Below are 22,784 nucleotides of genomic sequence, written 5' to 3'. Positions count from 1 at the left end.
TTTTCTCCGGTACCGGGAACCGAACTCACGGCCTTGCGCTTGCCAGGCAGGCGCTTTTGCCACTGAGCTAAATCCCCAGTCCCCAGTGTGTCTTTATTAAGGATTTGAGAGAATAATGACTCTATTGGGTCAGGTAATAATAATAGTAGAAAAAATGTACATAGAATTTACTGTGTCAGACACTCTTCTGAAGAATTTTCAAATATTAACTTAATCCTCACAACACTCTTGTGAGTCACATACAATTATTATTTCCATTTTGAAATACAGAAACTGAGGCACAGAGCAATTAAAAAAGATTCCTTCAAATATCAGTAAGGGAATCTCACATCACTCAAAAATAGAGATAAATTTTGAGATAATTAAATGATAAACGGGAAACAACGTGGAGGTTTAGCATCAAGGAAAGTTTTGTCAGAATCTCAGAAACTGATTCTGACAGGGCCCATAATAAAACACATGCTGATGTTAGGGCTCTTCCTCTCTACAGCCCTTGTTGACTTTGGTTCTCTAAGGAGGAAAAGAGACTGAAATCAGACCTCAGAGTACCCAATGCAACCATGCCAGCTCCCAAATGCCTGTTAGATCCGGTTCCCAAGAAGTTTAAAATGTATCCCGGTATTGTCCTAGGCCACTCCTTTGTTAGGGCTTGATAAATTAGATTGTCACTTCTTTAATATGCTTAAACTTCCTTTTACTTGACATCCCAGAGCCAAATTTTCTTTCATTCTCATGCTTCCAGAAAATACTAGCTTTCCTATAAATCTCTTTTATTTTATTTTATTTTATTTTATTTTATTTTATTTTGGTATTGGGAATCGAACTCAAGAACTTGTGCTTGCCAGCCAGGTGCCTATGCCACTGAACTATATCCCTGGCCCTCTCAAATCTCTTTTCTTACTATTTCAGATATCCCATTTCAATCTATTTCAGGTCAGATAGCCTTGACCAGATCCATTGTGATGACTGAAGAATCTCTGGGTAAACAGGTAAATCGAAAGTCTGAAATCATTTATTTGTTCAAAGAAACACCGTGATTGAAACCAACAATATAATACGAAAATGTGAACTTGTCACCCAACCTTATTCTGGAAGTTGCAAGCAAACTTTGCAGCATGAAGGGATTATTTGGGAGACCAATAAAAGCAAACAATTTTACACTCCCCTTACTGTTGAACTTGTGTCCCCTATAGGTTTTACATTCCAATAGCCACCAGAGTGGTTTAGAGAAATTCCCGAGTAATAGGTAAAGACTGTGGACTGAGATAGAAGCCCCATCACCCATTGGGGCACAGCTCCAGGGCAGAGTTTTGTTAACTGAAGGAAACCCTTGTGTTGACCTGCCTACTGTATGTTGGGTAGGGAGGTGGGGAATGTCTCCCACATTGCTAGGAACCCTGGACCAAATCCAGGTGACCTTCCAGAGCAAACCTCCTGAATGTCCTGTTACTAACAAGAAGCCCGGGATTAACCCCATACTACTCCCTCTCCACCCGTCTAGTCCGTTTCCAGGTGGCTTTATGAGTCACACAGACCCCACCTGTGGGTGGGGATGTCTTGCTGTTTGTCACCCCTTCCCTCCAGGAGTGTTATTACTTCTTGCCAGCCAGAAGCCACTGAGGTGCCCGCCCCTCCGGGCATGCTCAGTGCTCTGGTCAGGCTTTGACCACCGGACAGGCAGTAATCTACCAGCCCAGGGAGTCCCCAGTGCCCGGGTCCCTTTAAATCGGGCTGGCCGGTTGCCAGGCAACGGTGCGGCCCGAGCTGCACTGCAGAGGCTCTTCCCGGAGCCGGCCGGGCCAAGTCGCTGTGGACAGAGCCTAAGGAGGGGCTGCCGCCTGCCAGCGGCGGCGGACTTCAGGGAAGAGAAGACAGAGCTCCCAAGACCGTACCCGCACTTCCAGGTACGTCTGCAGAAGGGAACTCCTGGGCTTCCCCGGGCTCCTCACTCTTCCCCTGGCTTGGGGCTCAAGAGGGTGGGGAGCCAGGCAGACCCCGCTGCAGATTCCCTTTCTCTTTAGAGCCCCACGTTAGAGCTTTGAGCTTTTGGAAGAAGGAAGAGGGTAAGTGGGTGGGGTGGGATGGAAGGAGGAGTGGGTCAAACCTGGCCAGTCTCCCACCAGGGACAGGGTCCAGGCTGGGGCGGTGGAAATGTCACCTGCAGTGGGGGCTTCAGCAGAGCCCCAACTCAGGCCACCTTTTCTCTGCTGGAAGCACTGACGACAAGAGTTTCAGGTAACCCTTCACAGAGAAAACCCTTGAACTATGCATACAAAGATACAGCTTTGTAACAGGAATGTGACTCCCATACGAATAAAGTCTCAGTCTTTAGAATTAAGGTGACTCCATATCTTTTCTTCTAGTAGGGAATAATTTCACACTAATGACAAAAGATGGGGGGTAATAACCATCCAGGGGACCCATTTTTCAGTAGTACTTTGCTTCCCTCTTCCTATCTGCCAAACAATAGAGAAGACAATTTGTCCAGGACAGAAACACTTGGCCCATATGTTAGAACCCTGAATGATTAAGGCAAAATTCAGGATCACTTCCCTTTCAATTTTTTCCCCAAATCAACTACATACTGAAGGGGGCCAAGACCTAGGCTTGGGCTTTTTGCTAACGTGGCTCTTTTTTTTATTATTTTAGAAATAAAAGGAGGAAAATACTAACAGACAGACAACATTTTACAAAATAGCAAAGGATCAGTACATCTATGCACCAAATATCGGAGCTAACGTGGCTCTTGACCTACTCATTAATTACAAGCATGCTCCTGCCTCTGCCACTGGTGGCCCATTTGTCCAATAGCATTAATTAATTAATTTATTTATTTAACAAACAGACATCCATTTGTCCAATAGATTTTAAAGTGAGGAAATATCGGGTTTGGAAAAAGTGTCACCATGCTTCTTGTCCCATTTGATATTGGCATTGCTCAGGGAAGGAAGACTTAGTGTCATAATAGTTGGAAAACAGGTTGACAATTTAAAAGAAAAAAACTACCGCTTAAGTGTCTAGCACATTAATAATAAGACAAAAGATATTCTAAGCATATCACTTGTGACTTTAGTGTACATCTCAGGCATAAACATGGGCTCGGGCATTCTGATTATTTATACTTCCTGATTATACTAACAGGGTGGAATTTCTTTTTTTAGTTCAAGCTGGAGAAGAACACAGTATAAGACCTTTGGCTCAGGAAGGGTAAGTATAGTAGTATTGGCTGCAGTCTTGTATCTAAGGACAGAGACTTACCTCGCACACACCTTCAAATTTGTAATCACAGTATCAATCTGCATTTTCAGTGCACTGTTTAAGAAGGTCTCATAAAAATGCAAAGGTAACGTGCACCAAATATCGGAGCTAACGTGGCTCTTGACCTACTCATTAATTACAAGCATGCTCCTGCCTCTGCCACTGGTGGCCCATTTGTCCAATAGCCAAAGTGTCCCTAAGCCAAATACACTTCGGTGACAAAATAATCCTTTCCCTAAAATGTCACTCCAAATGCTTCATCAGCTACAGGAGAAATTAACAATATTTTTTCTTTAAAAACCTCAATTAGACCTGGGCATGGTGGTCCACGCCTGTAATCCCAGCACTCTGGAGGCTGAGGCAGGAGGAGTGTTGCAAATTCGAGACCAGCCTGGGCTACAAAGTGAGTTCAGGACACCCTGAACTGCATAGCAAGACCCTGTCTCAAAAGGACAAAAACCAAAACAACAGAAATATCAATTAGAATCGAAGTGTTATATATTTTTCAGGAAGTAAGCTAAGGATCATTCATTCAACAAAGTTCTTGAAGGGTTACTACATGTCAGGTGATAGGGATACAAAGATAAATAAGACACAAGGTGGGGAAAACAAAAGATGCCAGGCGATCACAACATGTTGGTATGTATATGCTAAAGGTCTGTAGGAAATGTTTTAAAAGCACAGAAAAAAAAAGTCAAAGTGCAAAGTCCTCCTTGCTTCCCCCAGACTCCTCCAACTGTAATATTTCAAAGAAGTTATCTGTGGCTTTCAAAACGGGGACTTTTAGAAATTTCTTGGTAAAACTGTTGGTGAAAAATGCAAATATCTTGGGAGGTAGGGAAGACAACCACTTTATTGCTTAGATAGAGTCAATTTACCATTAGATATTTGGGCATATCAACAACTAGAGTATGGTAGTCATGGCTGATTCTTCCCTGGAAATGCAGATTGAATTAATTTAAAGTTGGAATTTAGGTTCCTCTGCTTACTTTAATGTACCTACTTTTTTGTATGTTACTGGACATTGATCCTAGGGCCTTGCATATGTTACGCACGTACTCTGCTGCTGAGCTCCACCCCGAGACAAGAGCCTGCAGTTGTTTTTTTTTTTTTTTTTTCCAAATTGAATTTTTCTGAAATCTGATGACTTCAGGCAGGCCACTTGGGAGTACGAATCTTTGGAAAATATTGGGTCCCTTAACTGACTGATTTGTTAGAAAGGAGGGTAAGGAAAACCTGAAAAAGAACAAAACATTGTTCTAGGGCCCTAAAAATCATGTCCACTTTAATTCTTTTCTCATAATCGCCTGTAAAATTGCTGTCTTCCCTCTAATTTTACTGAGGAATCTGAGTCTCTCAGAAGTCTTCAGTGCAGTAATTCTAAAATGTGAGACACAAGATATCTGACCTCTGAAGTCTTTTCTTTCCAACCATAATCCATGCACAATCCTTTCTCTAGAATTTCCTTTTCTTTCCCACAACTTTTCCCAGTAAAACATATTTAACTTCAGAGAGTTCACCTGGGTCCTCCTTCTGGTGTCAGGCAGCGCTGTGCAAGTCAGTAGAAGAGGGTGAAGTGTGGCTTCCTTTGTAGCAGATTTCTTTCCTATTTAGACCGAACAGTTTTTCTGAGGGTCAAGAGAACTGAAAACATCCAAGAATAAAGGGAGCCAATTCCTTGGGTAAAGAGAGGCCCTTTGTCTTCACCTGACTGCCCCCAGGCAGTGACTAAAAGCTAAGCCTTTAGTTGAGTGGCTGAGGGTAGTGACAGAAGGTGGCTCAACAAGGGTTGGAGCTGACCTTTTCCAACCATCATTCCCAGTTTACAAAGTTTGAGAGCAAGGGCCCTTGGGAGGTGGGAAAAGGCCTCTGGCGTTTTTGCAGAACTGTTTCTGTCTTTGAAATAATGATAGGTTTAGATTTATGCAAAGAGATAGCCCTGAAACTTGAAACCAAATCCTAAGGTAAATAGGATAAGGCAACAGAGAAAACATCTTTGACTTATGGCAGCAGATTTCCCCAAAGCGTGTCATTTAAAGTAAAATATTTTAGAAAACAAATAATTAAAGTTCACCTCCACCTTAATATAAGTATATTCTGGAGCTTTTCAACTTGAAAAAGAAAGTGTGATGGTTCTGTGGATTTCTCCTTTCATGATAAATAGTAATGTATTATTTTCTCTGGAGCTGTTTGAGGATAGATATGCATTCACTTAAGATTTTTATGGAATGATATACCTACAGATTCATAATTAATGATCACTCTGCTTAGTTCTTAACATTTATGTTACAGTGTATTACACAACAAACTCATTTTCAATTCATTTTGTCGGTGGTTCCCAAGTTATTTTGTAGACCTGGGTTGAAGTGGTTCTCCTACCTCAGCCCATGAGCAACCAAATTCTTTAGATAAATGTAGATAACTTTCTTGGGACAAGAAATCCCTTACTCCACAAAAATATCCTACTACTTTGCTACTGCAAAAAAAATCACTAATGTTTTCTTTTTTGTTGTTATTTTATTTTTTGTTACACAAATTTATATTGTTTTCCTCTCTGTATTCTGGCTTACTTCTTTACATTTTTCACTTCTCCTGGGTCTCTTTTTCTCCTACCCTTCCATTATTCAGTGTGCAGTGTTGAGTTAGTTAGGCACTTATAATAACCAATGTTCACAATTGCCTGGATGAAAGAGCACACTCAACTTTCAATAATGGCTTCTGCTTTGATTTGCCTACTGCCACAATGAATTACCTAGTTAAGTTTATTGAGAACAAGATGGCTGTTAGGCCAGAGTAGAGGAATGTCATTATTTTAAAGCATATTCCTTGTCCTTGCCAGCAAGTACAAATGCCATACTTGTTCTGCATAAGAAACAAACAGTGGAGTTGGCAGAGAAAATGCAACTTGGAAGCTTTTACTCCTAGTCTAGGCTTTGCCACACTCTGTGAGTAAATTTGAGAAAGCGCCCTTAAAAGTTATCTTGCCAATGAGAGAAAGAGAGAGAGAGAAAGAGAGAGAGACAGAGACAGAGACACGCACAGAGAGAGAGAGAGAGAGAAAGAGAGAGAGAGAGATGCAGGCAGCTCAGAGACCCCTTGACCCTGCCCTTAAGCCATAGGAGGGAAATTCCAAAAGGCTTTTCAAATCTTTCTCTTCTGTCCTTTGAAATGTGACATGCAATTCTCCTTACCCTCCCCCTTTCATTTTTCCTCTTTCTTTCTGTGGCCCTTTAAAAGATACCTAAGCTCTTAGAGAAGTGGGATGTTTCCTTTCAGTTTATGGAATGAAACCTAGCAGATGAACAAAGGACAGCTTTAGAATAAGCACTGACCTGGGAGATAGGATCCCAATTTTTTTCCACTGCAGGCTGTGTGGCCTTGATCAAATCACTTGATTTCACTGAGCCTCATTTAGAAAAGAGCTGGACCCTTCTCACTTCTGTGGGAAAGCACTGCCTTTAGAGGGCTTGCTGAAATAGCATTTTCTTCTAGATACCCAGGAAAACTGGGTATGGAAACTATGGAAACTCAGGAAGAAAGGCAGTGTGTGTGTGTGTGTGTGTGTGTCCCCAGTCATTCATGGGAAAGTTGGACACGAGTCATTTTTTCAATGAGTGAAATTATTAACGCAGAGAGTTGTCTATGTTAACTCCTAAATATACCTAAATATAATTACCAACTAGACCTTCCAGGTTTTTCATTACTGCTGTCTTCATGTACAACATGAGTGGCCTCACCTTACTTGCTCCTGTGCTTACCTTGTTCCTGATCCACCCTACCCATGTCTTTCACACCGAATTTGACAGCACACAGAAGGAATCATACTTTCCCTGGTATTGTGACCTGGTTAGGGGCATTTTAATCCTTTACAGAATAGGCAAAAATTTAACTGCTAAAAATGTTACTGACAAATAGCATTGCCCGCTTCTCCTCTGTCTGTGTCCTTTTATGACTGCTATTAATATTTTGTACTCATTTGTGTTCATAATTCTGGAGAGGGAGGAAACCAGATTATGGTAATCTTCCCCTTTAAGAAAAGATAGATCATAAATACTTCTGGATTGTGATGAATAGAATGCTCAAAGGCAGGAAGAGTTATCTCAAGAGAAAGGAGAGGAGGTGCCAACGGATGGTAAATACATACTGTCAATTTTATGTCTGACTTTATCACTATGATCTGATTGACTATACTTTTTCCTTCTTTTGACTAAACCTTGGTAAAGATTGGCTTATTCTTTTTGAACTAATCATTTGAATACTTTCAAGGAACACTCACTTCCAAAGACTTCATTTTAAGAAAATTTGTGCCTTTCTCTTTCCTCAAAGCCAAGAAATGGGCAGTAGGGATGAACACTTGGGATAGTGACTCCTTTCCTTCTGTTTGCTTTTTCATGAGGAAGGGGTAGAGGAAGCACCTTCAGTGCCTATAGGTATTATTTATTCTTTTCAATTTTATTTTATTAGCACAAGTTTACAGTTCACGCAGTTTACAGTCATCCTGGGGAGTGGTAACAAGTACATACTATAGCTTGTATTTTTCTAACCCCTTTTCCCTTCCCTCCTTCTCCCGCATCCTCTGGTTCTCCCTCACCTTTTTTGTACTGGTTGATATTATTGGTCTCAGCACATGTTATGGCATATAATGTTTACATTGCTTAGAGTTACTAGGATCCTGTACAAAGCACATCTTTATTCCTCTCATGTCTCCTTTCCCTCCGCCTCCTCATCCCTCCTCTTGTTCCCTTATTCTTTCATTGCCTGTAGCAGGAAAAAAATCTGTTGTGTAGACTTCTGTGCTAAAAAGAAAACACTGGCAAGAAAATATACCAAAATATAGTTATCTCAGGCCATGAGATTATGAGAATGATTCATTTTTTCCCCTTCATTGTTGTTTTTTATAATTTTCTGTATTCTCTAAAATTGCTATAAAGAATCAAAGAAAATAAAAATTACATAAAAATACAACACTTACTATGTCTCACTACCAGGAGAAAATTATACTTGTGTACATAGGTAAAAGAGATGCAAGAACACTTTGATGTTTCTCAGCAGTGATGCTACAAATATATTACAGTAAACTAATGTGCAGAATGAGCACAATGATCCCATCCCTTTTTAAAAATTTATTTTAAAAATAAAAGAAGGAAAACATATTAACAAACAGACATCCACTTACAAAATGGCATAAGAATAATACAAGCAATACAGAGTTACAGACAAAGTGTTAGGCAACTAATAATGGTTGTTGTATTATCTTCAAAATGGTTTCTCAGGAAAACAAATAGAGACATGCAAGACTGATGAAATAATTAACCATTAACTGTTCCTTTCAGTAAAGCGATAGAATCAGTAGTACAACTATGATAGTTATCCTGTATATACATATATACATAATTTCCCCTTCTTTCTTTCCTCTGTTCCCTCACACCACCTGCTCTTTACATTTGAGCATTTTCCTTTCATTTCACAATGTCTGTCATACCTCCTAATTTTTATTCACTCTTTCAGGTTCTTACATTACTGAGACAATACATTGCTTACACATGGAGGTCTGGTTTATTTCACATATGAGTATGGTCTCTAGTTGTGACCATTTACTTGTAAAAGACTTGAGTTTATCTTTCTTTATAGCTGAGTAATATTCCATTATATAAGAGTACTGCAATGTTTTTATTCATTCCACAGTGGATGGACATTTGGGTTGCTTCCACAAATTAGCAATTACAAATTGTGCTCCTTTAAGCATAGGTGCACATATATTGTTGTGATATGATGCTCTCAGATTTTCTGGGAAAATATCCAGAAGGGGAATAGCTGGGTTTTGGGACCTCTAGTCCCAGTTTGCTGAGGAATCTCCAAACTGATTTCCACAGTGGTTTCACCAATCTGCATTCCCACCAGCAGTGGAGAAAAGTTCCTCTTTCTCCACAACCTCGCCAGCATTTGTTATTGGTTGAATTCTTAATGCTAGCCATTCCTACTGGGGTGAGATGAAATCTCAGTGTTGCTTTAATTTGTATTTCTCAAATGACTAATGATGTTGAAAATTTTCTCATGTATTTATTGCCATTTGTATTTCTTTATCTGAGAAGTGTGTGTTCACCTCAGACGCCGATTCTTGGAATGGGTCTTTGAATGTGGGGGTCCTGATGTGATTTTTTTTTATTTTAAAGAGAGTACTAAATGAGAAGCAAACAAACAAAAAAATAGAACAGTAGCAGCATACCAGTGTCATGAACATAAACAAATCAAAGCAAGAACATTCAAAGTGACACAGGGTCTCAAGACAAAATAATACAAATCAATAGTGGTTGTTACATTACATGCAGCTATCCACAATTACATTGCACAGATTACCAGATGTAAAAATGAAAGATTGCTCAAACCATTAAAGAGAATAAGAAAATAATTCTTCAGTAAAGCATTAGAGATGATACAGAGTTTCACTAGACCAGATGGTAGGAGTTCACCATTGTAATTCCACTGCATATTGTTACCTTCAAATCAGTTGCTCAGACCACCAGACACGAGCACTCAAAGTTGATCAGAGCATAAAAAATTGTGAGCATTAACTGTTCATTTCAATACACCATCAGACAACAGCAATAGAGTCATCCCAGCTATTCATATATATATTTATGTTTTCCTTCCTTCCTTCTTTTTTCTTCTTTCCCTCATCCCAGTCGTTCCTTCCTTGGAGCAATTTCTTTCCCTTTCCTATCATCTATTGTACGTTTTCAGTTTTACCTAGTCTTTCAGGTTCGTACACCAAGGAGACAATATAATGTTTACACATGTGGGTCCAATTTATTTCACTTAAGAGTATGGTCTCTAGTTGCATCCATTTATCTACAAAAGCTTCGAGTTTATCTTTTTAAATAGCTGAGTAATACTCCATTGTATAAAAATATCCCATCTTTGTGATCCATTCCTCAGTGGATGGGCATCTGGGTTGTTTCCAAGATTTAGCTATAACAAATTGTGCTGCTGTAAACATGGGTGCACATATATCCCTGTGGTATGATGTCTTTAATTCTTCTGGGAAAATACCTAGAAGGGGACTAGCTGGGTTAAATGGGACTTCCAATCCTAGGTTTATGAGGATCTCCAAACTGACTTCCACAGTGGTTTCACCAATCTACACTCCCACCAGCAGTGGAGTAGGGTTACTTTCTCCCCACAGTCTCTCCATGATTTGTTATGGTTGATTTCTTGATGATAGCCACTCTTTCTGGGGTGAGATGGAATCTCAGTGTTGTTACAATTTGCATTTCTTGAATGAGTAATGATGTTGAACATTTTGTCATGTATCTATTTGCCATTAGTATCTCTTCATTAGAGAAGTGTGTATTCATCTGAGATACCCATTTTTGGATTAGGACTTTGAATTTGGGGGGCCTAACTTTTTAAAATTCTTTATATGTCCTAGATAGAAGCCCTTTGTCGGAGGGGCAGCTGGCTAAAATTTTTTCCTAATTCATGCGTTTTCTTTTTACTTTATTGGTGATTTCTTTACATGTGCAAAAACTTTTCAATAAGATAAGATCCCAGTTGTTGATTCTTTGAAGTATTTGCCATGCAGTTTGGTTTTTGTTCATGAACTCTCTGCCTACCCCAATATTGTCAAGATTTTTACCTACTTTCTTTTCCAACAAATTTAGTGTTTCTGTTTTAATATTTAGATCTTTGATCCATTTTGAATTTAATGTAGGGCATGGTGAAAAACATGGGTCTAGTTTTATTCTTTGGCATGTGGAAAGCCAGTTTTTCCAGCACCATTTATTAAAGAGGCTATCCTCCTTCCATTGAACAAGCTTGGCCACTTTGTCGGTGACTGAGTGTGTTTGCATTTGTATCTGTATCTTCTAATCTATTCCACTGATCTTCAGGTATGTTGTTGTGCCAGTACCATGCTGATTTTATCACAGTAGCTTTGTAAGATAATTTTAAGTCAGGAATTATGATGCCTCCTGCCTTTCCTTTGTTTTTCAAGATTGCTTTTGCTATTCTAGGCCTCTTCTGGTTCCAGATGAACATTAAGAATGTTTTCTCTAGATCTGTGAGGTATATTTATGGTATTTTAATTGGGATTGCATTGAAAATATACAACAATTTTGGGAGTATGGCCATTTTCACAATGTTGGCTCTTCCTATCCATGAGCAAGGAATATCTTTCCATTTTCTGATATCCTCTTTGATCTCTTTCTTCAGAGTACTATAATTTTCACTGTATAGATCTTTTACTACTTTTGTTAGATTGATTCCTCATTATTTCATCTTTTTAGATGCTATTATGAAAGGCGTGGTTTCCCTAATTTCTCTCAGTCTCATTGTTACTTGTGCACAGGAATGCTATTGACTTTTGAGTGTTAACTTTGTATCCAGTTATGCTACTGAATTTGGTTATTAAATCCTTGAGCCTTTTGGTAGAGTTTTTGGGGTCTTCTATGTAGAGTGTCATGTCATCTGTGAATAATGACAGCTTCACTTCTTTCCAATCTTTATTCCTTTTATTTCTCTCTTTTCTAATTGCTCTAGCTAATATTTCCAGAACTACATTGAATAAGAGTGGTGACAGTGGGCCTCCTTGTCTTGCTCCTGATTTTAAAGTGAAAGCTTTCAATTTTGACCATTTAGTATGATGTTAGCTGTTGGTTTATCATAGATGGCTTTGATCAGCTTGAGGTAAAGGCCATTTATTCCTATTTTCTGTACGTTTTTCAACATGAATGAGTGCTGGAATTTATCAGAGGATTTTTCTGCATTGATGGAGATGATCATGAGATTTTTGTCCTTGGCTCTATTGATGGTGTGTTACATTAATTGATTTGTGTATATTGAGTCATCCCTGCGTTCCTGGTATGAATCCCTCTTGGTCATGGTGTACAATCTTCTTGATGATTTGTTGTATTCTGTTTGCTAGTATTTTACTGAGAATTTTTCCATCTATATTCATTAAGGAGATTGGCCTGTAGTTTTCTCTTTATGTTGGGTCTTTCTCTGCTTTTGGTATCAGGATAACACTTGCCTCCAGGAGTGGGTTGGGGAGAATTCCTTCCCTTTCAATTTCATTAACGAGTTTGAGAAGAATTGGTGTTAACTCTTCCCTAAATTTCTTGTAAAATTCAGCTGTGAATCCCTCAGGACACGGACTTTTCCTCATTGGCAAGTTTTTAATTACAGTCTCAATTTCATTGAGTGATATTGAGTTATTTAGGATTTTTATATGTTCTTCATGCAGCTTTGGTAACTCAGATGTATCTAGAAATCTGTCCATTTCCTCTGTGCTTTCCATCCTATGATAGTAAAGATTTTCAAAGTAGGTATTGATGATCTTCTGAATTTCTCCAGGCTCTGTAGTGATTTCACCCCTTTCATTCCTATTGCGTGTATTTCAATTTTTCTTTCCTTTATTTGATAAGCTTGGCTAGGGGTTTATCTATTTTATTTATTCTTTCAAAGAACCAACTCTTTGATTCATTAATTCTTTGTATTGTTTTTTAGTCTCCATTGTGTTAATTTCTGCTCTGAGCTTTATAATTTCCTGTCTTCTTTGGGCTCTGTGTGTGACTTGCTCTTCTTTCTCTAGAATCTTGAGGTGCAGCATAAGATTGTTTATTTGTGATTGTTCTGTTTTCCTGAGGTGGGAGTTCACCACTATAAATTTCCCTCTGAGGTCTGCTGTCATTGCATCCCACAGGTTCCTGTTGGTTGTATGTACATTTTCGTTTGTTTGTAAATAGTGTTTAACCTCTACTTTGATTTCATCTGTGATTCATTGGTTGTTCAGGAGGATATTATGTAACTTCCAACTGTTAATGGAATTTTTGTGTTTTCTTTTGTCATTAATTTCCAATTTCATTGCACTACGGTCTGATAGTATGCATGGGATCATTTCAATTCCTTTGCATTTTAACATGTTCTATGTTTGAGAGAACGTCTCATGTGCAGCTGAGAAGAATGTTTATTCTGATGCTGTTGGGTGGAACAGTCTGTAAAAGTCTACTAAGTCCATATGTTCACACATTTGCTTAAGTTCTGTTATTTCTTTCCCAATTTTTTTTGTCTCGTTGATCTATCTCTTTGTGACGATGTATTAAAGTCCCCTGTTATGATTGTGTTGCTACTTATTTCATTTTTCATGTCAGCTAGAGTTTGTCTTATATAGGTGGATGCTCATATATTTGGTGCATAGATGTTTATGATTGTTACCTCTTCCTCTTGAAGCTTCCCCTTCACAAATATCTAGTGACCTTCTTTATCTCTTTTGATTGTTCTTGCTTTGAAGTTCACATTGTCTGCAAACAGAATAGCTACATCTGCTTTTTTCTGGGTTCCTGTCACATGGAGTATTGTTTTCCATCCTTTGACTTTCAGTCTATGAATTTCCTTTTGAGTTAAATGTGTTTCTTGTTTCCTAATCCACTCTGCTAGTCTGCTTCTTTTGGTTGGTGCATTGAGACCATTTACATTGATGGTTATAATTGATATGTACTGGCTTATGTTTGTCATGCTATTTTCCTGCTGTTGGATCCTCCTTTTTCCCTCTGTTTTATTGCTTGCTCTGCTTGGTGGTTCCTTTCTGTTGTTATTCTTGAAGTTGCAGCCTGTTTTATCTCATTCTAGAGTATCTTTTAGTACTCCTTGTTGGATTGTTTTGGCACTCATGAATTTCTTCAGTTGTTCTTTACCATGAAAATATTTTATTTCTCCATTAAATTGGAGAGATAGTTTTGCAGGGTATGTCAGTCTGTGTTGGAAGTTGTTTTCTTTTAGCACCTGAAATACTTCACTCGAAGATCTTCTTGCCTTGATGGTTTGTGTTGAAAAGTCTACCATGATTCTGATAGGCTTTCCTTCATAAGTGATCTGTTTCTTTTCTCTAGCAGCTTTTAATATTCTGAGCTTTTGTTGAGTTTCCAGGATGTTGATCACTGTATGTCTGGGTGTATATTTATTTTCGTTAGGATTAACTGGAGTTCTATATACTTCACTCATCTGGATGTCTGATCCTTTTTCCATGCCTGGGAAATTTTCTGCTATTATTTCTACAAATAGTCTTTTTATGTCATTTGTGTTTGCACCTGCAATGTATTAATACCTATTAATCTGACATTGTTTCTCTTTGCTTCGTCTTGCAGTTGTTGAATTGCTATTTCCTGGTTCCTTGTTGTTTTTAAGAGATCCTGCCATTCATGTTTATTAGTGGCAATGCTGTCTTCAAGGTCTGAAAGTGTATCTTCAGCTTCGTTCAGGCAGTTTTGCCAGCTTTCAATGGAATTTTTAATTTCCTGGATCTCTGTTTGCTTATGTTTCATACCTTCTAGTTCTAGTTCTTTTCTATATTGTTCCCTGAAGTTTTCCATGAGTTGTCTATCCTCTTCTATTTTCTTATCCTTGTCATCTTTGGATATGCTGAACATTTCTTTCATTATTGTTGTTATTTCAATTCTTACCTGAGACATTATTTCTGATCTGATTTCTTCTATGGCTTGATAGACTTCTTTCTTTACTTCCATTGCTATCATTTTAGAAAATTTCTGGTGTATGACTTCCAGGCTCTTCTATGTTGATGTCTCCTGGACTTGTTTTGGGTGATGTGGAGTTCTGGGATTGCATTTTGCTCCTTCATTTTGTCATTTTTGAAGATCCAGAGGCTCCCTGGAGTGCAGTCTCACTGTCCTGATTGTGTGTGAGTGGCAGGGCGAGAGTCTGAAGATCCACAATGCTCAGTGCAGCTCCTGTGCTGGTGAGTGGTGGCAAGTTGGAGTCCCAGATGCTCCCAACCTTTCTTGCATTCAATTGGCTCCCAGGAGTATGTGGGAAGGGCGGGGGAGGCTTGCCGGCATTTCTGAGACTGTCTGGGTTTCGGTCCAGCTTCCACAAGAGTAGGGAGGATGAAGGTTGAGTTCACTGAGGCTTCAGATATTGCCCAGGAGAGAGCCTGCTTCCCACACTGGAAGTGGAGGGGTGAGGGTGAGCTCCCCAAGGCTGCTGACTATGTTCAGGTTTCAGCTGAGCTTCCAGGGCAGGATGTGAGTTGCTCTCTCAGTGACCACCAAGGCCCCAGAAGCTGTCCAGGGATCCACGTGCCTCACACAGTAGTCGGGGAGGCACCAGAGTGGCTCACTGGGGCTGATGTTTTTTAATTCTTTATATGTTCTAGATAGAAGACCTTTGTCTGAGGGACAGTCAGCTGAAATTTTTTCCTAATTTATGGGTTTTCTTTTTACTCTGCTAGCGATTTATTTAGATGTGCAGAAACTTTTCAGTAGGATGAGATCCCAGTTGCTGATCCTTTGAAGTATTTCCAGTGCAGTTTGGTTTTTGTTCATGAACTCTCTGCCTACCGCTATGTCTTCAAGGTTTTTACCTATTTTCTCTTCCAATAGATTAGTGTTTCTGTTTTAATATTGAGATCTGTGATCCATTTTGACTTGAGTTTGGTGCATGGTGATAGACTTGTGTCTATTTTCAGTCTTTGGTAGGTGGCAAGCCAATTTTTCCAGCACCATTTACTAAAGAGGCTATCTTTCTTTCAGTGAGTTTGTTTGGCCCCTTTGTCAAAGATTAGGTGGCTGAGTGTGTTTTTTGGTTGTGGCTGTTTCTTCCAGTCTGTTCCATTGATCCTCTGGTCTTTTTTTTGCCAGTATCATGTTGACTTCATAACAGTAGCCTTGTAGTATAATTTCAGGTCAGGGATTGTGATTCCACGTGACTTGCCTTTGTTGCCCAGGATTGCCTTTGCTATTGTGGGTCTCTTCTGGTTCCAGATGAATTTAAGGCATGTTTTCTCAAGATCTGTGAGGTATGCTGATGGTAGTTTAATGGGAATTACATTGAATCTGTACAACAATTTTGGCAGTAATGCCATTTTCACAGTATTGGTTCTTCCTATCCATGAGCAAGGAATGTTTTTCCATTTATTGAACTCTGCTTCCATCTCTTTTTTCAGAGTACTGTAGTTTTCACTGAATAGATCATTTACTTCTTTTGTTAGATAGATTTCTATATATTTCAATTTCTTAGATGCTGTTGTGAAAGATATGGTTTCCTTAATTTCTCTCTCACTCTGTCTGTTGTGTGTATACAGGAATGCTGTGTGTATAGGAATGCTGTTGATTTTTGGGTGTTGACTTTGTTTCCAGCTACACTGCTGAATTTGTCAATCAATTCAAGGAGTCTTCTTGTGGAGTTTTTGGGTCAATGACCCCATCCTTCTCACTCTTTCAGGGTAATTGCAGTTACCCACTTGGTTACTTCAGGTGCTCATTAGCCCCTAGATATGTTCCTTGGATCCTTCTTTCTGTCCTCCTGCAGAGGAGTTACTAATCAAATATTTCCAAGCTTTGAGAAAGCTGTATGTTAATGATTCTCTTTGAATGGGGAAGGCTCTTTTTAAAACCAAATAATCCTCCTCTAAGTTTTATAACTTTATATACCAGTTTTGTTTTAGTATAATGTTTTCCCCTGAAAACCGCACTCAGCTCAGAGTCAATATCTTGAGAAAAACACATTTGATGCCATTAATATTTTCAATTGTTAACATTAGGTTCTCATCCTGAAATTGCTGTCAAAGTGGATAGCATTCTCTACACTTGGCAGTCTTGCTTAAAAGCAAAACTCAAGACTGCAATAGCAAGAATTTATAGGTCAAGGCAGAAGGACATTTGGCAGTTAGTCATAAGGATATCTTCCTAGTATACTTTACCAAAAGCAACTCACATTACATTAAGCCCCAATGTTTTACTCACTTTAAGGAATGACTCAATATTAGTTCTATCCAAAAGACATAGGAAAAATTGGACACACTGAAAATACAGGTATTAGCATTAGCTGATTAATTTCAAATCACTCATGATTTCAAAGCTGTTTTCATAGGTACAATTGCTTTCTCATAGAATTATTTTGTCTAAAATGAACAACCAAATGTGCTAACTTGCTGGTTCATTTATAGGATGGAAAAATTTCAAAGCTAGAATTGTCTGCAGAACTTAGGTAGTTCAGCTCTTTCAATTTCTAAATGAGGAAACTGAGGCCCATACCACTTCTGAGTTAAAGGGAGAGCCAGCCCTCAAGCGTTGAAGTCCCTTTGTTGTTGAGCAAGCATTATTAGTTCTAAGTTCTTTCTGCCAGAGTAAATAATGTGTCTTGATTCTAAATTGTGTTTTTCAGGAACTGGAAGAGGAGCCTAAAGAAATGGATACTCAAGGAAAACCGTGGAAGGAAAAGACGTTTGTGCCTCTGGTTAATGCAAAGGATGTTCTAGAAGAGGCTTCCCAGGCTAAAACTTCCTCTGAACACACAGCTGTAGGTAAGATCAAGAAAGTGGAAGGGATTTATAATGTCTCCAGTAGAAAGTTTCAAGAAGAAGATGAATTTAAGGGGAAAGAATACATTTCCCAGCTAAATCAAAGAGAACAAGAATCAAATTTAAGAGACAGAGGGATTAACATGTCAAAGAATGTAGCAGTCACAAATTCTGCCTCCTGTGAATCACTTAATGTGGATGTTGTGAGCAAAGAAAGTTTTAACGGAATCGGACAACCATCTGCCTGGTACGAAAAAGAATTCCCAACTGTATCACAACAAGATACAGAGAAGAAACTGACCGAACAAATGTCCCCAAAACTTAGCCTGAGCCTTTTGAATGAAGAACTGGAGGAAGTCAATAAGAAATACAGAGAAATAGAAGAAGAATTTGATAAGACCGAAAAAGAATTTTTGGACTCCAAAAAAGAAGGCTCTACAAAATCCCTAAATTTTGAAGAAACAGAGACTGATGATTTGAAAATGGCCTGGGAACTTCAAGCCTTAAGAAATGACCTGCATGAAAAAGCAATAGATGCTGAAAACTTAACTGAAGAACTCAAAGAAGCCAAAGAGGCCATCTACAAATTGGACCTAGAGAACCGAGATTTAAAAAAGAAAGTTCAGAAGCTAAAGCGTCAAACCGAACTCCGAAAGGCACTCCTGAAAGAAGAAATGAAATTGTGCTATGAAGTCGAGGTGGAAAAGATTCGTGGTGAGTTAAATGCCATCAAGAATGAAGTGACAGCTGAGAAAACCCTGCAGGCAAGAAACAACAGAGCCCTGGAGTTGCTCCGAAAACACTGTGCTTCGGTGGTCGGTTCATCAAGTACCTTTGATGACTTTTCTGAGGAGCTCTAAATTGAATAAAGCCTTTCATCAGGCAAGTTACTGAGCCAAACCAATGTCTATTGTACTATTTTGTGTATTACCCGAAATGTACGTAATAGAATATAATTTTCACTTTTGCTGAATCAGCGGATCTGTAAAACATATAGATGTAAACTACAAAGTTACTGTGTTTTCTTTCTAATGAACTCATTGAGAAGCTCCAAGTGTAAATGAAGTTTCAGAAATCTTTTTATATACACGTAAATATATATTTTACTCAAAAACACATAGTCATTGGCCAGGACATTTATGAGTACAAATCAACAGTCATTTTGTGATCTAGTGAGCAATATGTTCCTGACCCACGAATATTTTCCCATTTGTGTTCATTGATGTTAACAATGAAAATCTTGTTTAGGTGTATAAGCATAGGATATGTCTGTGACTCTTGTAGCTCCCTGTTCTAACTCAATGGGATACCTAAAATGTAGCTGCTTTCTTTGGGGTCTAACCTTAATTGGGAACATGTAAACACCTCAGGAAAAATGCAGTTTTTTCTCCTCCTTGTTGTTTTCCTTTTGCTTTCTCCTTTGGCCTGGCCACTATTCCCATAGACTAGAAGAGGACTGAGAGATATTGCTGCAACTTGCCTAAGAGACCTGCTTTGGTGGGCAGTGGCTTTTGCATTTTCTCATGTTGACCAGCAAGGGGCGATGTTACAAAGGTCTTCCCAAATTGAACTGGGGGCGGGGCGGGGGGGAATTCCTAAGCTCTTTGCCTGGCTTATATCATCAGGCTAGGACTGTAGTGAAGGGTGTTGGATGTCATCTAGGTAAACTTTTGCTGAGCTGGCTTGATTTATATGGTCACATGGCACTGTAAGGGACTCAGGCAATGACAATTTGTTTTATACTTAGAGTAGAAATATACTGCCTCCATCCTATGGTGGAAGTGATGGGGCAGGTGATTCTTTTTATTTGTTTGTATCGTCAAGATTTCGTATAATCAGAGTTCTATGTGCATGGTGTTTTAAAGCTCAACTAACTAAATGTAATCACAGACTACACAACTCTCGGGCTTTAGGTATCTACCCTGATGCGAACTTTCCCAAACTGGGAGCCAGGACACTTGCTTCCTAGTACCTGCCCTCGATTAACTAGTTAATTAGCCTTCCAGCCATAAAAGTCCTCATCTGTAAACCGAGGGAGCAGAACTGTGCTCAAGATTCTATTCAGAGCTAGGCGTGGTCGCAGACACCTGTAGTCCCAACTTCTTAGGAGGCTGAGGTGGGAGGATTGCTTGAGCTCTGGAGTTCGGGGCCAGGCTGGGTAATATAGCAAAACCTTGTCTCTTAAACATTTGAGGGGCTGAAGATGTAGCTCAGCCGCACAGCGCCTGCCTGGCAAGGGCAAGGTCCTGAGTTTGATTCCTAGTATGAAAAAATTTTTAAAAGTAAACCATTTTAATGCTCAGTTGTTTCACCTCAGTGAGTTAATACTCAACTATAACTGTACCTGTAATGAAATAAAATTGTGGCATCAGGTGCAGTCAGTTATAATATCTTAGGGGACCTACTTTGCAGATATCCCTTTCAAAGGAAGTATAAACAGGCTCTTTGGATAGTTTTGACATCTCCAAATACTGTGTCAATAATAAATCAGCAGAGTGAGTAAATGGGGTCATTTCTTCTCCTTACTCATCAGGATTAGGGAAGGCACTGAATGAAAATAAACTAAGCTGACTTGCAGACTGAGCAGGACTGGGCGGGGCAGCTGAGATTGAGCTCCCCTGGAAGGTAGAACTCTTTGGAGTTTTCTGATTTAGTCCTCATAAACTTAACACTGGCCCTGGCCGTGTGCCTCAAAGAGGGAGATGACTTCCAAGTTGGTGGTGGTCACTGGCATCTACCAAGGGTCTAGGCACAAGAGCAAAAAGTGGGGACTCTTTGCTCTATTCGATTCACTGCCGTCCTTAACCATCCCTGAAATTGACCCATAAAGACTCATTCCCTAAACGCTACCTAGATGGTTAAAATAGTTCACATTGTATTAAGCCACTAGAGGGTGGTGGGGGTCAGAAACCAGGCCTTACTCATACTAAGCAAATGCTCTACCACTGAGCCACACCCCTAGAACTAATTTTATTTTATTTTATTTTTATTTTTTATTTCTTGGTATCAGGAATCGAACTCAGGACCTTACCCTTGCCCGGCAGGCAGTGGTGCCACTGAGCTATACCCCTGACCCACTAATTCTGTTTTTAAAGAGGAACGTTTACTCCAGGAGAACTTCTATTCACCAATCATACCTTTAGGATTTCTTATCTTTCCCAGCATGTTGTGTACTTGGGAAGCTAGGAAGGAATGTGTGGAGGGAGGTCTAGAGAAGACAAGTCCACGGCCTAGCCCACCTTGGCATGGGGTGCTGTATTTCTAAGATGGAACTGGAGTACAGATTCTTGATGAAGTGGCCTGGGACACCGAAACCCAGCAAGGTTTGCCTAAATGAAGGACCCTATGGGAAGCCATGGTCCAGACACGAAGCAGGGAGGTGATATGCAGTCACCAACTTCAGAAGGCCAAGTAGAAAGAGAAGCCAAGGTCACTGCACCAACGCACAGAGGAAAAGGAATCACATCAAAATAAAAGCAGGGCTGGAGTAGTCTTGGGTAAAGTGAGGAAGTGAGTGCTCCTCTTCCTGGGCAGATGGAAACAGTGGTGGGTTGAACCAGTTTAAAGAACCAGAGTTCATTGGCTCTATAACTGCTCTCACTTTATGCCTTTGGTGCCATCTCCCTTTTTTTTTTGATACCAGTAATGGAACTCACAACCTCACACTTACCAGGCAGGCACTATGCTGTTGAGCTGTATCCCCGGCCCTCATCTCCTAATTTTGATCAGAATATATTGTCGTCATACTTTCTGTTTTGGTTGCTTTTCTCTCGTTGCTGACACAAAATACCTGCTGCCCAAATTTAAGAGAGGAGAGGTTTATTTAGCTTGCAGTTTGTAGAGATTTCAGTCAATAATTGGCTGGCTCCAAGGCAGGGTGGCATATCACAGGGGCAACTATTTATTCTGGTGGAAGACAGTAAAAGCAACAAGACAGGGAACTTACCAGCGTCTTTCTGCCCTTTTATCCTATCCAGACTACTGGAATTAGGGCTGTGTCAAACCAATCAGAGGACTCGTTTAGGAAGCACCCAGCCTTTATTCCAGCCACACACTCTAGATTCAGCCACCTCTGAAAAAGCCCTATGACTATATGAGACTGGGGGGGGGGTGCATCTAGGTACAAACTATAACACCTTCCAATACTGAGTGAGGCATATGGATGTGTTTTATTTTTTAATGTGGGTGGCACTTGAGGGCATTCATCCCTTTAACTAATCTGTTGGGTAAAATATTTGAAGTCAGCAGTGTAAGCACACATTATTCCCTCTCAACTCCCAACTCCTTACTTAAGAAGACTGGGCTCTTAGAGAACTCCATGCCTCACCTTGGGTTCTCATTCTGTAAACATTTGCTGATCACTTATTCCCAAGTTCATTAGTTCTAATAAATGTATTTTAAAAATATTTTGGGTATTCCTGAATTTGGGATATATCTTAAAATTAACAGTTTCTTATAGCACACTTGTCTGTGTTTTTTCTTAGTAGTTTATGAACTAATATAATAATGTATTTTACAATGAATGCAGTTTTTGCTTTTGTTTCTGCTCTTTTTTGAGACAGGGTCTTGCTGCATAGTTCAGGCTGCACTTAAACTTGTGGCAATCCTCCTGCCTCAGCCTCCTGAGTGCTAGAATTACAAGTGTGAGCCACCACACCCAGCTAATCAGTGCAGGTTTAGATTTGGTAAAATATGAAATATTCTAGGCTAAGGGCATGGGAATAAAGGTTTTATGGTCTCAAGGACCTTACTTAAGCAATTACCTAAACAGTGTGGTGAGAGCTATGCTAGCAATAATAATGTAAGGGCTGCGGAAGCACAGAGGAGGGCCAATTAATTCAGCCTGTGGGACTGAGAACGACTTCATAAAAGAGGTGGCATTGGAGCTGGTCCTTGAATAGTAAGAGGACTTTTTCCAGGCAAAGCATGGGGTTGGGGGGCAGGCACATTTCTGGAATGCGAATGAGGAAGGTGTGCTTGGCTTCGAAGTGAACTCTTCACAGCGATGTATTAGAATACTGGGATGTTATGTGGTACTGATTTTTAAAATTTCATTTGAAGTTCTATTCTGAAAATTACTGCGAATTCCAACTTTTCTGCTCATTTGAAGATAGACTGGAAAATGAAGTTCTCATGATATAAAACCCAGGTTTCACATAACAAGAACAGAAAACAATTTTGCTAATCTCACTGTACCTTTGCAAGCCATCATTTT

At 39.5% G+C, this 22,784-nt stretch overlaps 1 protein-coding gene across 2 annotated transcripts; it reads left to right on the top strand.

Moving 5' to 3' along the window:
• The first annotated feature begins 1,592 nt into the window (after positions 1-1,592).
• On the top strand, positions 1,593-18,469 carry Ccdc160 (coiled-coil domain containing 160). 2 transcript variants are annotated; one of them, XM_005401203.2, is made up of 3 exons: positions 1,593-1,904; positions 3,162-3,207; positions 17,434-18,469. In XM_005401203.2, exon 3 carries the CDS (start codon positions 17,458-17,460, stop codon positions 18,427-18,429), a length of 972 nt encoding a protein of 323 aa, XP_005401260.1. In that variant the 5' UTR covers positions 1,593-1,904; positions 3,162-3,207; positions 17,434-17,457; the 3' UTR covers positions 18,430-18,469. The 2 variants fall into 2 exon arrangements, with proteins under 2 accessions (XP_005401260.1, XP_005401259.1); XM_005401202.2 differs by lacking the exons at positions 1,593-1,904; positions 3,162-3,207 and adding an exon at positions 7,359-7,390.
• Positions 18,470-22,784: the final 4,315 nt, after the last annotated feature.

The sequence above is a fragment of the Chinchilla lanigera genome, unplaced genomic scaffold (genome assembly GCF_000276665.1).
Source record: "Chinchilla lanigera isolate Chin_1 unplaced genomic scaffold, ChiLan1.0 scaffold00072, whole genome shotgun sequence".
In the NCBI taxonomy this organism is placed as follows: domain Eukaryota; kingdom Metazoa; phylum Chordata; class Mammalia; order Rodentia; family Chinchillidae; genus Chinchilla; species Chinchilla lanigera.
Note: the sequence above shows the minus strand (reverse complement) of the source record. Positions and strands in the feature narration are given on the sequence as shown.